Below are 15,164 nucleotides of genomic sequence, written 5' to 3'. Positions count from 1 at the left end.
CCTGCAGCAATGCCCAGAGGGATGGATGTGTGCGGTGCTCGCTGCTGCCCCGTCCCCTCTTGGCAGTGAATCCCAGGTGGGAAGTTTGCCTTAGGGACTTTGGGGCTGGGGATTTGGGGATTGGGTGTGGAAAAGCCAGAGGGATAAAACGGAATTTGTGCCTGGTGGGGAGGTGCCTGTGGGGCTGCCCGCTGTGCCTGTAGCAGAAGGGACATCACCTGCTGTCCCAGCCCTGGCTCTGCAGGCTCAGCCTGTCCCCCCGCCGAGGCAGGAGTTAAGTGTCTCTTTATTTATTGAAGATGTTTACACACGGCAGCAGCCTGGAAAGGTCAGACTGGAGTGGTGCCGTCTCCGGGGCGGCATTTTCATTATCCCCTTCTCCAATTGCTTGTTAAGGCCATTTAGCACGACAGCCTGATGTGTCACCGGCAGCACCCGGCCCCGCAGCGCCTGCTGTCTCCTCCTTCCTATTCCTCTCCCTTTTCTGCTTTCTTTTCCGATCGTTGTTTCCTTTTGTTCTCTTCCTTTACCCCTTCCCAGGGAGGGGCTCTGTTTCTGGCATATCTTTTTATTTTTTCTTTTCCCCCCTTTTTTTTTTCTTTTTCCCACCGTTATTTTGCTCTGCAAACTAATTGTGCCTCGCAGACGCTGTCAGAAACAATCGGGGCTCTGATTGCCCTGTGCCTCTGGGAAGAGACGCCTCTTTTTAAAAGTCAGGATATATTAAGATAGAAATTGTCAATAAATTACAGGCGCAGCGCTCACCACGGCGGCACACGGAGAGGCAGAAATTGAAAACCGCGTCACTCAGGGAAAACAGCCCCCCTGGCTTTTGTAATGGTTCAATGGGACTGGTTTTAAAGGGAACAAAACACATCCGGCAGGAAGGAGGGGAAATCACCTCAAGGTCCATCCTGCTCCCCAGGAGCCCAGGAATTGCAGCGCTGAGAGAAACGTGGCCATTCCCTGGGGGGGAAAAAAGGCATAAATCAATGGTTCCTCCACCCAGGCTCCCTGTGGGCTGTGTTCATGGCACGGGATGAGGTTGCAGGTGATGGGAGCTGGGTTGGTAACCCAGCTTCACCCTCGTGTCCCCTCGGCCACAGTCATTTGGTGACAGCATCTCTCGCGGTGCCGGGAGGGATGGGCTCATTTGCTGTACATTTGCAGGAATGTCAGTTAGTTTTAAAGCTGAACTGCCGTGAACTCAATTTGCCAATTTGGTGAGTGCTATGGGCAATATCGGGATGTAATTTAATTAAACTATCCCCTTTTTATAGAGTTCAGGGAGCACTCGCCTGCTCATTTTAGCGCTAGGTTTTCTTCAGCTTTACTCTGGACACTGTTTCTCAAATCATGACATGTTGTTAATCTTTACCAGTCAACAGTTTATTAATTTGCTGAGGACCACAGAAGTATATAATCAGTGGTTCATCAATCAAAGCTAAATCCAACAAATGTTCCAGGCAGGTACCGAGCATAAAATATACATGTGGGCTTGTAAGCAATTAATACACAGCAGAGCTGGAGCCTCGCAGCTCGACCAGGGAACAGCACAAATCTCAAAGATTTCTTACTCCTTTTATTTATAATCATCATCTGTTACCAGTTCCTTCGTGCCCTTAGCGCAGCTTCCAGTAATTCTGCAAGGATGGAGGATGCATTTATCTTGGGGCTTTCAGCAGAACGTTCCCTGCCATTACCCAACTGCTTGGCCTTTAGAGGACATGGGCAAGTGTCGGGGCAGTTGCCTGCAGGTGTTGGTTGAGGCTCTTTGGGTTTCTGAATGAGACCCAAGCACACTGTTCCATTAAAGCCTCAGTGCACGGACCCAGGGTTCTGAGCCCGCTTCCCACAGGGCTCTTTTCACCTTTCTCGTGTTTTTTTTCTGTTATTTTTCCTTGCACCCAGTAGGTGGCATTCGTGCATAATGCTCTTCTGCAGTTCTTTACTTATCGGAGGCTTTTTATTGCTTGGGTAATTACAAGAAGCACAGGTTGCCACCTCGCTGTGACCTTTGTTTGGAACTGTTGAATGGTGCCTTGGCTCTGAGCTCTACCTTGCAGAATAGCAGAGCAACCCCCAAACTCTGTGTCTGTTTACATCCCACTTCTCCTTGCTGTACCCAGAGCTGCTGTCAGTCAGGGGATGCCACAATCACTTCCCAAGGAAAACAAAACCCCAGTGAGCATCTCTAGACCCAGTGGGTCTTGAGTGCAGCTGTGCGAGCTTCCAGGATCACAGCAAACCAGGAGGAACCGTAGGGGAGGAACAAGACAGGTTATTTATTGCTGATAGAGAAATGTATATCACTGAGCCCTCCTTCCAGGACGTGGGTAGCTGCTAGCCAGGAGGGAAAGGATGCAGGAGGAGGGAGAGGGCCTGACCCTTGCATGTTGCTCATTTATAATTTAAGTTGAAATGCTGTGAATTGGACCTGAGGGAATGAAGGGAACACCTGCAATGTGGCTAAAACTCAGGTTTCCCCACCTGTCACTTGGCTGGGGTTTGCTCACAGATGCCAATGCTCCCATTACTCGTCTCTGCCACCCCAGCAAGGTGACCGTGTTGGTGTGCATGGTTCCTGCACCATGCCTCATCAAGCATCATTTCAGGCTGAAGTCCTGCTAGCAGAAAGGTGTTTCTAATATAAACAATTTGGCTGCAAGCACAATATAAACTGCTTTTCTTCATGGCTATGGGGACAACCCATCAGCTAGGAGAACAGTGTGCGGAAGGGAGATGGTTTCTTAATTGCACTGTGGCCCACACTGTGACACCTGTGCTGTGCTTGTCCTGGCCTTTTCAGACACAGAAAGAAGAGAATTTGGCATGGTCCACATAGGCGTATAAGCCTGAGCTCAGCCTGTCTGGATCTAATCCTCCCCTTTTGCTCCTTTCCACACCAAAATAAGGGCTGCTCCTCAGCTGCTGCAAAGCACTGCAGAGAAATGGTTTAATTTAAGAGGGTAACCAATTCACAGAGAAGTGAGATTAGAAGTGAGAGAAGGCCAGTGGGCTCTCTGCTCTCCTGCTGCCAGCCCAAGTCTTCCTGGGGCTTCCTGGGACGAAGGAGAGCATGGGAGCATTTGGAAATGAAGTGAATGGGGTTGAGAGCTGATGTTCCTTGGGGACATTGGGTGTTGGCAGTTCCAGCCCCCAAAAAACTGTGCAGAAATGCCCCACGTCTGCAAATTCCAGACTGTGTTGGTTCAAAACATCTCTGTCCTATGCAGGAGGGGGAAATGTTTCATTCCAGCATTATCATCTGGAGTTTTATGTCATATGTTACATTATCCCAGTGTTCAACCTGAAATAAAAACAAAATAAAGCAGTGGAAACCAAAACATTTCAACCTTGTCAAAATTAAACGCTTTTCTAATTTCCCAGTGAATTTTGAGATGTAATTGACGGAATCCCATAAAGCACTTAAGCTTCATCAAATCTGCATTTTCTGACAGACAATTGTTCATTGAAAAATAAAAACTCATCCGTCCCTGCCTTAAGAGGCACCTAGCTAATTATGTGGAGATGCACAACACGCAGGGGAGGGAGATGAGGAGGAAACCATTCTCTTCTAATCCCCCTTAAGTTTTGCTGGCTCCTCGAAGCAGAAGATTACTATTTATGCATATTATGGGTGGGAGCAGAAACCCCTGGTGCTATTGAGATGGAGGCACTGAGGTGAGCTGGAGGTCTCAGTGCTGAAGGGAGGTGACTGAGATGATAAAATCCCATCTTTTGTGTTGGCTTTTGCAATGGCATTCCATAGAGGTCACCAGTTGGCACCTCTTCCCTCTGCACCACGGCAGATTGGGTTGCTCTGTGTTCTGGTCGCATCACACTTGGTTTGGGTCCTTGGCTTTGGTTTGGTTCCTGGGCTTTGGTTTGGGTCCTTGCCTTTGGTTTCAGTCCTTGATTTTGGTGTGTAACTTTGTGCCCAGGCTGTTTCCTGAGGTCAGATGAATCTGTAGTTGAATTTCTGGTCTCCCAAAGGGTTCTGGTGGTGCCAGGCTCCCTTTTGTCATGGGCAGCAAGCGCCCCAGTGGGCAGGAGCTGATAGTGTGCTCCAAAATATGCTGGCAAGGCATCCTGGGGACACGCTGAGGATGTGAGCTACCACTGCACATGCTTTGGAACCTGCAGAACAGATGGGTTTGATTTTCTGAAGCTAAAATAATGACTGATGATCTTGAGATGGAAAACGAAGCAGGGAGAAAAGAGTAGGAAGATAATGACTGTTATTTCAGCAAACGGTTGTAATGTTGCCCTTTGGGAAGGATGTTCCCTGCAGCGAGGCTCTGGGGGGGTGAGGACATTGCTGCCCAGGGAGGTGATGAATGGAAGGATGGCCCCAGAGAGAAAGGGGCACACAAAGCCCCCTCAGATCCAGAGAGGCAGAAGCAGCGCGAACCAAAGCTGACTAAATATATATATGGACACAAAGGGATTTAATGTGTTTGTATCATTTCTGAGCTCCAACAAGCAAATAAAATACATGCCAGCGCATAGTTCAGAGCTCATTAAAACACTGGCACTTGCTGGTGCCTCAGCAGTACCCTGGATTAATGGTTTTGTTTCCCACTGGAGAAGTTCTTCAGTGCTGAGGAAGAATGTGTCTAACGAAGGTGAGTTCATTAGTGCTGTTGGACTCTTTCACACCCAGTGCTGGAGCCCCACACTGCTCTGGGGGGTAGGAGGGAAAGCTGTGACCTCAGGATAATGGTTTGGTGCACTGCCTGTCTGTCTGTCCATCCAGTATAGAGGATCTGTTCCATTGGTGCTCTGGCTATCTGAGCATGTTGTGGTTGGGTTTGGCATTGCAAATTAAACTCCCATTGACCCCACCGCCCCCCTGGGTGCAGGACTGAGTCCTCACCTCCATGCCATAGGTACGGGATCCCCAGCTCATTCAAGTCAGACAGAAGCAGAAGCCTGTGTGGGAGAAGTGCCTGACAAAAAGGCTGCTAATATTGAGAAAACAGAGCAGAATAATAAAAAGCACGCTTTACTCTTTACCAGAACACTTTATTAAGTATTCTTTTTTTTTTAAATAACAGAGAAGAGGAGCGGAGCTGTGAGCAGGCAGTGCTGGGCAGAGCTGGCTCCTCTCAGGAGGAATCGCGTCGGTAATGAGACACACGTTTTGTTTCCAGTGACCCCATCGCCCGTCTCGCTGCTAATGATCTTTGTAAAAGAGAAAGAAACGAAAGGGCCTTTGCTCACTAGCACAAACAATCCAGATAGATGTTTTCCTAAGCAACAGTCTTGTGCAGATTGTGGTGGATGCTGGCTGCCTTTACACTGGGAAGGGGCTGCCTCGCAGTGCGTCTGCCCTGCCTTGGCTGAGGATGGGGCTCTGGTTGGCAGGAGGTGGCTCCGTGGTGTCACACAGTGATGTCCTGTCACCCGGTGAGGTCCTGATGGGGTGACAGTGTGGGTCAGGGGGATCCCGTTTGGTTTGGGCCAGCGATTCAGCAGCTCGGCGTCTCCAAAACCACACGGTCCTGCACCCGCTGCCGCTCCATGGCACCCTGGTGACATCATTTCGAAGGGAACAAAGCAGACTGCTCTGAGAACCAGGTAAAAATAGCGTGTTCTTATTCAGCATCTGTGCTCCCTGCATGTGCTTGGAGTCTGTTTTGCTGACAGCGGTGACAAAGAGCAGGACCTCGGGCTCTGCCTGGTGCAAACAAGGACAGTGGGCTGATGTCCATCCGTGCCATCAGCAGAGCACGCACCAAGCTGCCCTCGGCTCTGCCTTCCCAAATTCACTGGCAGGAGCTGGGCTGTGGCTTTGTGGCTTTGTCACATTCTATCTGCAGAATCTGTGTTATCTGTTTGAGAATGCACAAGGAAACAAGAAGCTCAGCTTTCTTTCCAATCCCAAGAGCAATTTTGAAAGTGAACCATCATCACAGAGAAACCAGCGCGTTCATGCATGTGTATCTCACAGGTCTTTTCTGATCTCAGTGGCTCTGTGATTCCTGTAGTGACATGACCCACGTGGATCTGCAGGGCACTGGAATTGCATTGGCACAGTGATGCCTTTGTGGCTTTCCAAGGCAGTGGCAAGCTGCAGTCTCTCTCCATCCCCTCTTTCCTTTCTGCAGCCTGGACCAAGCACCACTGCAAGGTTTCTGTTGCTCATATCGCCGTGAAGCATGGGCTGACAGACTGGAGTGAGATCCCTTGGTTCCATCATAATCCTAGAATCATTTGAGTTGGAAGAGGCCTCAAAAAGCCATCTGGTCCAACTCCCTGCAATGAACAGGGACACAGCTAGGTCAGGGTGCTCAGCGCCTGTGTCATGAGCCATGCTGATGTAACAAGGGAATCCCTGGAGCTGGTGGGTGCTGGGATCTCTATGACTCCCTGGATCCAACAGAAAATTCAATTTCCATGCTGGCTTCCCCAATGGAACGGGGTGGGACGTGTCATCTCCGAGCTCACAGACAGAATTATTGGCCGAGTTACTTATTGATTTTCTAATCATTTTCAGACACAGCCCCCCATCCTGTGTCACTGCCAAGGCAGATCACAAATTGAACTGCAGCTGAATTGATGTGGGATTGATTAAAACTCTCCGTAATTATTGGTTCTCTGCTGCCCAAGCCAGACAAATCAATGTCAGCAATAGTAGATATGGTCCTTTATAAAAGCCCAGAACACACAGAGCATGTGCTGTTTTTGTAAGGAGCACAGGGAGGCCAGGTTGGTGCACACAGTGTTTTTCTGGGTAGTTCTGACTCTCTCAGCCTGTGGGCAAGAGCAGAGAGGCACCCAAATGGGCTCCGGAGTTCTCTGTTCTAACAGCAGGGTATCCTGACTGCAAATCCTTTGCTTGGTGGACAGGCAGACCTGCAGGAAGTTTCCTTGTGCCAGCTGCTCTCCATCCACTGTTTTCTGCTGGAGCTGCTGATATCCTGGAGGAGAAAACTCCCAGCTCTGGGGCTGGTTCTCACCCCCTGCATTGTGCCTGCTTGGTTTGCTTGCTGCCTCCATTTCCTTGTCCCCAAAGAGGAGCACAGCTTTCTGTCCCCAGGGAGCCCCATTAGCAGCTGCTGGATGGCCAGGATGGGGACGGATGCAGGGATGCTTTCGTTTGCACATTTTGTGCTGAGCTATTAGCATGCCATGATTAATGCGTATTAGGATGCACAATTACAAACAGTAGCCAAGCATGATTGCTAGTGATTAAAAGCCGAACAGGGACATCCCAAGGGGTCTCCTTGAGCAGAGCAGCGTGAGGTAGGGAGGGCTCTGCATGACCCACTAACCCAGTCCCAGGGAAAGAGCCATGGCTTTGCCCTGTGGGCTGGGCAGGGTGCAGAGCTCAGCCTGCTGACTTCAGCTCCTGGCAGCTCCCATCAGCATCCCTGAGGGCACCCCAGGAAGTGCCTGATCACACACCCGGCTTGGGAACAGGAACACTGCTGTGGTGCCACGTGTCCTGGTGGAGATGCGTCCCTGCCAGTTTGCACAGCTCTCGTTGTACCCTGGGGCCGCAGATGCAGGGGAGCCTGCAGTAGATAAGTATGATGTACACGGAGTCACAACCACACTTATCTCGATCTTGCTTCCCAGGCAGCTCAGCAGCAAAAAGCACAGATTGTTCTGAGTATCCTCTCCTCCTTCATATTTATTCCGTGTATGCAGCCAGACAGCTTCCTGCTCCCAGCTTTTTGGGAGCGATGCGGGTGTTCAGAGGGGACAGGAGCTGCCTCCTTCTCCCCAAAGCACTTCCCCCACACCCTGTGCCAGCAGATTGCTACCATTGGCCCCTTCCCATGACAGCAAACACGGGGTGCAGGGGCTCCTGAACTTTTATTAATATGTACAGCGTTTTGCTCACATGGAAAATTGATTTTCTTTTTTAAGCACGAAGCATAGTGGTTTTATAACCTTTCTTCTGCTTGACAGAGGCCATTTATAACCTGCCTTCATCACTACCTGTACGAGCTCCAGTCTAACTCATCTTCAAGAAATTCCATAATGCATTTTTAATTGCGAGCTGTTCCTCGGCAAGATTTATGTATTTTCTCAAGGATTGGCCTTTTTGTTGTTGTTTGTGTGCCCGCACGTTTGGTGAGAAGGGATAAATAACGGGAGCGGAGCAGAAGAGTACTTTAATCTGGGTGACAATTTATTGATAGCATTTGCTGCCTGCTGGCTTTTATCTTCTGGGACAAGGAAAGCCAGCTGGAGAGCTGAAATTGAAACTCAGAGCCAGGTCCCTGCTTGTGTGAACCAGCACTCCTGAGTCACTGGGGCTGCTGTCCCGTCCTCCCCGCTCCTCCATCGCAGAGCAGTTATGGCCACACCACACGAACACGGGGATCTGGGGGTAACATCACCGTGTCCCCTCTCCCCGCAGTGCCCCGAGGACCTGCGGCCCATGAAGGATGGCACCGGCTGCTACGATTACTCCAAAGGCATCGACTGCTCAGACGGCTTCAACGGCGGCTGTGAGCAGCTCTGCCTGCAGCAGACCCTCCCCCTGCCCCACGACCCCTCCTCCAGCACCATCTTCATGTTCTGCGGGTGAGTCCCCCATCCCCACGCTCCCATTTCTCATGCGGGTGCTCTCAGGAGGTGGATGCCCAGCAGGAGGGCTCCTTGCAGAGCTCACTTCCATTGGGCGCCTGCTCTGCCTGAGGGAAAAGCAAACACAGGCGATGGCAGCGGGGTGAGCAGATGCACCCCGCTCTGCTGATGGTACGGTTGGATCTGTGACTCACTGCAAACGTACTCAGAAATTGTACATTGCGTGCTGCAGGGGAGGGGGGGGAAGGTGGAGGATTCGTTTTCTTTCTTTCCTTTTTTTTTTTTTTTTTTTTTCCCCCCCTGCTCTTGTGACTGTCTTAAAATAGAGCTTCATCCCTGATTTTGGCCGCGATCCTATAATCCTACACAACGTAGCGTTTGCTCTCAGGAAAATCTCCCCTGCTGCAGGATGCTCTGAAGGCAGCGTGATGCTTAGCAGCCTTCCCTCTGCATGGCCCCAGCAGCCGCCATCCATCAGCCACAGCATCTCGTCCCACCTGGGGCTGTGCATCCATCCCTGTGCCAACACCTGGCAGCGGCCTCGTCCCTGTCTTCATGGGAGGGACTGGGGTGAAGGAGGGGGAAAAGGGTCTCATGGAAAGGAGTTTCTCATGGGAGAGTGGGACAGAAGCACAGAGAGGAATGGGAAAGTGATGGTGACCTGTGGGTGCAGCACAGCTCCCTAAGGAGGAGCCGGCCGTGTCAAAAAGCTGCTGTTTGGCTGTTCTCCCCCACCTCCCCCCCCCTTTATTCTTCTCTTTTATTATTATTGTTTGGTATCACGCAGCAGCTGAGTCACCAGCAGAAAGCACGGTGCCTCTGTTGTGCCTGAGAGGGGGCTGGAAAGCCATATGGGCACCACCTCTGCAGGGTCAGGGAGCCTGAGTGCAGGACAGGGCCTCTGTCTGAGCCCACAGCGGGCACCAGGGCAGAGCTGGCACTTCAGACATCTGTCCCCAAGGGCAGAGGCCTTTTCCCTTGTTTTTGCACAATCCCTGCTCAAGGCAGGTATCTGTAGTTGAATCACATTGCCCCTCAGTTTCCCTCACTGTGGGAGGTGAGTGCCTGCCTTACCCACACGGTGCTTGACAGCAGGAGCAAGGAATGAGGGAGCAGACACTCTAGAGCTGCGTCCTTGCAGGAGGGCACTGATGTGAGGAAAAAGGGGAAGCAGCTCCAGGTTTGGCTTTGCTCTTGGCTGGGGAGCATCGGAGCACTGTAGCAGCATCAGAGGGCACTGGGGGCTGTGGGAAGGAGTGATGTGCTCAGCTCTGCTCGGCAGCATGGAGTGATTCCCAGGGGCTGAGGTTGAGAACCAGGTCAGGGATCCAGGGTTGGGGTCTGGTTGAGGTCAGGGTCTCTCTGATTCAGCTTGTGGTCTTGCAGGTGTGTGGAGGAGTACAAGCTGGCCCCTGATGGCAAGTCCTGCCTCATGCTGTCCGACATCTGCGAGGGCCCCAAGTGCCTGAAGTCGGATGCCAAGTTCAACGACACACTCTTTGGGGAGATGCTGCACGGCTACAACAACAGGAGCCAACATGTCAACCAGGGCCAGGTGTTCCAGATGACTTTCAGGTACGGCCCCACTCTGCTTCTCATCCAGGGCAACACCAAGGTGGGCAGATGGGACCAAGGTCTGGTGGTGCAGGGGCAGCAGCTCTGACTGATTGGCCAGCAGATATTTGGGGAAGAGAGCACAAAGGCAGCAGGCTTGCATGGTTTTGCTGTTTGTTCATTCTTCCTGCATAGGATTTCCCTGTGCTGGTGGATGTCCCTTTGGCCAAGTGCTTTGATGGACTTTTCTCTGCCTTGTTGTCCCATGAGTGTTGATATATTCCATCTTCACCACATCCTGCAGTGAGTTCTGCCATGTAATCACACGTGCCATGAAAAAGAATTGCCCTATGGGAGTGAATTCTGGGAGAAGCTGTGGCAGTGGCTTAACAAGAAACAGCACTGACAAAGTGAAGTGAGATGAGTGTCACGTATCACAGGGTGTCCTCAGGCAGTGTCTCTCTCTCACTGCCCCTGGGGGACTTCAAGAATGGTGGAGATGTGGCACTGAGGGACACGGTCAGTGCCATGGTGGGGTGGGTTGGGGTTGGGCTTGGGCATCTCAGAAGTCTGAGGTTCAAAAGGTTTTGAGGTTTCAAAAGGTTTTTTCAAGTTTTTGAACCTTTATGGTTCTGTGATCCTGGGTGTCGGGAGAGCAGAGAAGGGCTTCCATGTGGTTTTTTTCACCTCTACTGAATGTAGCCACATTTTGAGTGGGTGCAAACCTAAGTGGATCTATGAATTTTATAGCACTTGTGCTGAGCATTGTCAGGAGAGGACTCAGCTGGGAGCGCTCAGCCCATATTCTGCCCAGACCTCACTCTTGTGCAGCATCTGCAGCACACCAAGGTTTTTGTCCTTATTCGGGCACTGAGACCTCGTTGCTGCCTGTGATTTCAGCTGAGTTGTGGGTGCTTACTGCCTCTGGCCTTGCTGCTTTGCTGGGTACTTCTTTCCCTGCTGAGTGTGAAAGCCTTCCTAGCTATGAATTCACACTGAACTCTGCCCTTTTGCTCCGGGGATGGCAGATGAATTACGGGCTCCACCAGCAGCGAGGCGTGCAGAAAGCGGCAGCCAGCAGAGTGCTGGGAGCCAACAGAGCTGCAGCCTTTGCTGGAAGTGAGAATTGACAGCACGCGAAGGCAATTTTCCCTGCAGGCTCCTCTCTGCTTTCTCTCCCTCTCTCGTGCTGCAGGTCTGTGGGTCCTTCAGAGCAGAGATCCGCAGAGCTGAAATGTTTCATGAGCTCCAAGGTCGAGCGGGTGTGAGGGGTCTGTAAGCTTCCCAAATCGGGGAGCTGCCCAGCTTAGATGGGGCACCCCAACCCCAGCCCTATGGCTCTAACATACAGGTTTCCTGGTCAGAAAGGGCTCTTGGAGACTCATCCTCGTTTCTGAGGCCACAAGTTTTGCTTCCAAAGGGCTTCCAGCACTCTGGGGGCAATGAGAAGGGCTCACCTCCCTGCACGTCTGCATCCCTCCACAGCCCGGCGTGCCGGAGGGCTCTGCGGTAGGAGCACCATTACATCATCCCCTAACAAGGGAAGAGAAGGAGGTTAATGGAGAAGAAATTATTAACTAAAAGATGTAATTTGCCTCTGATTTTCATAGATATTCAAGAACCTCTCTGAGCATTAAGACACCAGCTGTTAGAGAAGCCCTTAATTTGGTGCATTTGAAACATAGCAGGAAGCTGCCTAATACCAGGGATTAAAAGCCTGTTTCTGCAAAGTAGGAGCAAGAACCTGCTATCAGAACAAGGGGCTGAGTATTTTAGAGGGATTTATAACCGCCGGGATCCTTTAGCTATGCAGATGTGACAGTTCTCTGAATGGCGTCTGCTTCCCATGTTGCTCCATCTTCAGTGTCTTTAATAAATAGGATATTCTGGATCTGCCCGGCCTGTCAGCGTGGTGCTGGGAGGGAGCCTTTGTGCTGGAGGCAGCGGTGCCTCTCGCAGAGTGTCCTGAGCAATGCCTCTCGAGTTACAGCAGCACTTCCACCCCATCGGGGCTGGGTGGTCCCTCGGCCACCCAACAGCCTGCAGAGATCATAGGAGCACAGAATGGCTTGGGTTGGATGGGACTGTACAGATCACTGCGATCCAGATGCCAAGCTGGGGGAGCGCCGCTGGCTGTTGTTTTGCCTATAGTGGATTGAGTTGCTCAGCAGACTTATTGGAGAAGCAGTAGAGGTTTCTGCTTGGAGGAGTTCTCCACATCGCTGCTGCTGTTGCTGTTTTATTGCAGGCACTTCTGTTTTCTGGGCACCCTTTTGTATTTTTAGCATTTCCTTCTCTTTGGCCAAGTGCTGTGCAGTGTTCATAACTACACGGGATCAGAGCTGATCTATTCCAGTCACACCTCTGGGTTTAGCCGGGAGCTCAGCACTGGCTCCAACTCACTAAAGATGAGATTAGAGCGATTTTCCCCCCCTTGCCTCCCAACAGGGCAGAGCCTGAACTCCACACGGTGCCCAAATCACCGGGGGACGATTTTCCAAATGGATTGTTTGTTACTTCCTTATCTGCTTGGTGCCATCTCTTTGCCACAGGGGAATAGAGATTTTTGTTTAAGAGATGTTTGCAGTTTCAGACTGTTGCTTTTATGCCATTAATATGTAGAAAACCCAAATTACTACCCGCAGAGCAAGCTTTGCTTGCTAGCTTATTGCTGCATGGCAAATGGGATGCTGGAGCCCACGCGCCTCCCCCTGCTCCCTGCCTGTTGCAGCTTCTGGCTCTTGCCCCAGAGCATCACCCTGCAAAGCAGGGAGCAGCTCCTGTCCACCTGTCGTGCCATGGGGATCCCCCAGTGAGCCCTCCTAAGCTTTGATGCATTGAAGTTCCTAGATGATGGGGCAGAGAAGTGACTGAAATGGCTCCAGGGAGGAGAAGGGTACACATTTGGTGGCTGCAGTGGGGAGAGGATTGGTGGCGATGCTCCCTTGCTGCAAAACAAAATCCTAAACACTGAGTGCTTTCACATTTTCATAGCCAGGGAGGATGCAGGGGCTATAGGGTGTATAGGGTGTATAGGTATATGGCTGTAGGGGATGCAGGGCTGCTGGGCCAAGCTGTGCCATGCCAAGCAGCTTCCTGCAGCTCCATTCTCTCTGCAAACCCAACCGTGTAGCCTACAGGAATCCTGCATGGAAAACAGAGCTGCACTTCCTCACTGCTCTGGAGAAGGGAGAGAGAACCACAATGTGCCCCAAGGTGGCAGGGACACGAAGGGCTGGCTGGAGGTGCAGAGAGATGGGTGCCCATGTGTGTGTGTGCTGCTGCAGAGCCTCACTGCTGCTGCCAGGCAGCACGCTGGGTCACTGAACCGATGCAGAGAATTGTCGTAATATTAATGGGAGTTTGGCAAGTTAATTTTGAATCCGTCGCTCCTTCCTCTCTCCACTTCTCAGCCTTTAATAAACCAGCAGGGTGTGCTGGCAGCCACAACAGAAGCTGCGTTTGGAGACATCCCCAACCCAGGGCTCACCCAGTGCCCACCCATGGGTGCTGTGGGACCAGGCAGGCACACACAGCACCATGGCCATGCGGGGACTGTGCTGGCACGGCCCTTTGGGAGCACCTGGCAGCCCCAGCAAGGCCATCCTGCTGCCCTGCAGCACCACAGACATTAAGTGTATAACTAGTTAAATTAACGCTATTGATTTCTTTTCCTCCTCTTCGAAACCTCGGAGTGCAGCAGTTATAATTGTGCTGTTTATTATTCCCGTGCTGGCAAGCTGTGTGCCAGGCAGTGCCTGAGAGCTGTGTTTACCCATTACCCTTCAGGCCGGGATAACGGATAGATCTCTTTTCCAGTGGCTGCCTCCCATTTCATTCCTCTTTTTATTATTTGTTGCCGCAATTCCATTACCTGTTCACACTCTGAAGCCTGAGACATGCTGGTTGGAAGCAACGATGCCTCTCCAAGGCAGGTTAATGCCTCAGGCCTCGCTCCTATGGAGCTGAACCATGCTGTGCCAACCGGAGCGGGCAGCAGGGCTGTAGGGCTTCGGCAGCTTTGCGAGGCTGAGGTGGGATGCAGTGCTGTGTTCTGTGCCCCACTGCCTGCTCCCAGGGTGCAGTGATCAGGGTTGGAACAGGGAGCGGTGGGCTCAGTTTCCCTGGGGGTATTGCAGAGCCACGGAGCTGTGGCACTGAGGGATGTGTGGGGTGGTGGGATGGGCTGGGGTTGGATTTGGGGATCTGAGAGATCTTTTCTATCCTTACTGGCTCTGTGATTCTGTGCCTGGGAGCCACTGCAGGAGCATCCCTGCCTCTCACTGTGTGCTGCCACGTGTGGTGGCATTGCTACCCCCACTGGGCTCTTTTATTTTCCACCCCTCACCCTACTGGCCAAATCTCAGCTGCTTTCCTGTGCCTATCAATCCCTTTTCAGAGCTTGTAATGGTTGCACATGGACAAATCTTACGTATTTTGAGTGCGTCTGCACTCAAAAGGATAAGCACTGAGATTTAGTCAAGTTCAAGATGTAAATGACTAATGCAATTAGCACAGCACCCCATCAGTTAGCTTACTATTGCATCCTGTGTGCATCAGCCCCACTCCATTTCCAAGTTTGCATCCCACAGAGCAGAAGAACAGATGGTGCTGCTCGGAGCTGGTGTTTCCAGCAGTCTGCAGCCACATGCTTTCACATGGGGTTGTTAGCATTTTTTTATTATTGTGGCAAAACAAAAGCCAGCCTCGTGCAAATGATACCCTATGGACAACGCAGGGGGCTGGGCAGGAGGGAGCAAATTGTTTTTAAACAATACTGATTGAGATGTCAGCAATAGGTGTGGCTTGTGTACTGCTGGTTTTCAGACTCATTCGGTGCCTGGTGGGAATGGGGCTTGAGCAGTGGGGTGGATCAACTTTGGGGAGCGTGGGCACGGCTGACGCAGCTCCTGCTGTCACGTTGCCTCTCTGGGCATGTCCCTGAGCTGCTCTGCTGTGTCCCACCAGTAGCAGCTTAACCCAGCACAGCGCCTGTCTGCTGTTTGGCCATTGCTGGTGGAGCTGTAGCTCATGCCTGGCTGCCATCAGAGATGCCAATCCCG

General features: G+C 51.6%; 1 protein-coding gene across 1 annotated transcript in view; it reads left to right on the top strand.

Annotated features, from left to right (window-relative positions):
* ASTN2 (astrotactin 2) overlaps nucleotides 1–15,164 on the top strand; it is a gene marked incomplete at both ends in the record, with an annotated part of 256,968 nt that overhangs the window by 131,313 nt on the left and 110,491 nt on the right. Inside the window, 2 exons of the mRNA XM_079544565.1 lie at nucleotides 8,378–8,544; nucleotides 9,934–10,122. Coding sequence (XP_079400691.1) covers nucleotides 8,378–8,544; nucleotides 9,934–10,122 — 356 coding nt within the window. The remainder of the gene's footprint in view (nucleotides 1–8,377; nucleotides 8,545–9,933; nucleotides 10,123–15,164) is intronic.

This window comes from Tetrao urogallus, assembly GCF_951394365.1.
Source record: "Tetrao urogallus genome assembly, chromosome: 19".
In the NCBI taxonomy this organism is placed as follows: domain Eukaryota; kingdom Metazoa; phylum Chordata; class Aves; order Galliformes; family Phasianidae; genus Tetrao; species Tetrao urogallus.
The sequence above is the reverse complement of the archived record's forward strand: the minus strand, read 5'-3'. Positions and strand labels throughout refer to the sequence as shown.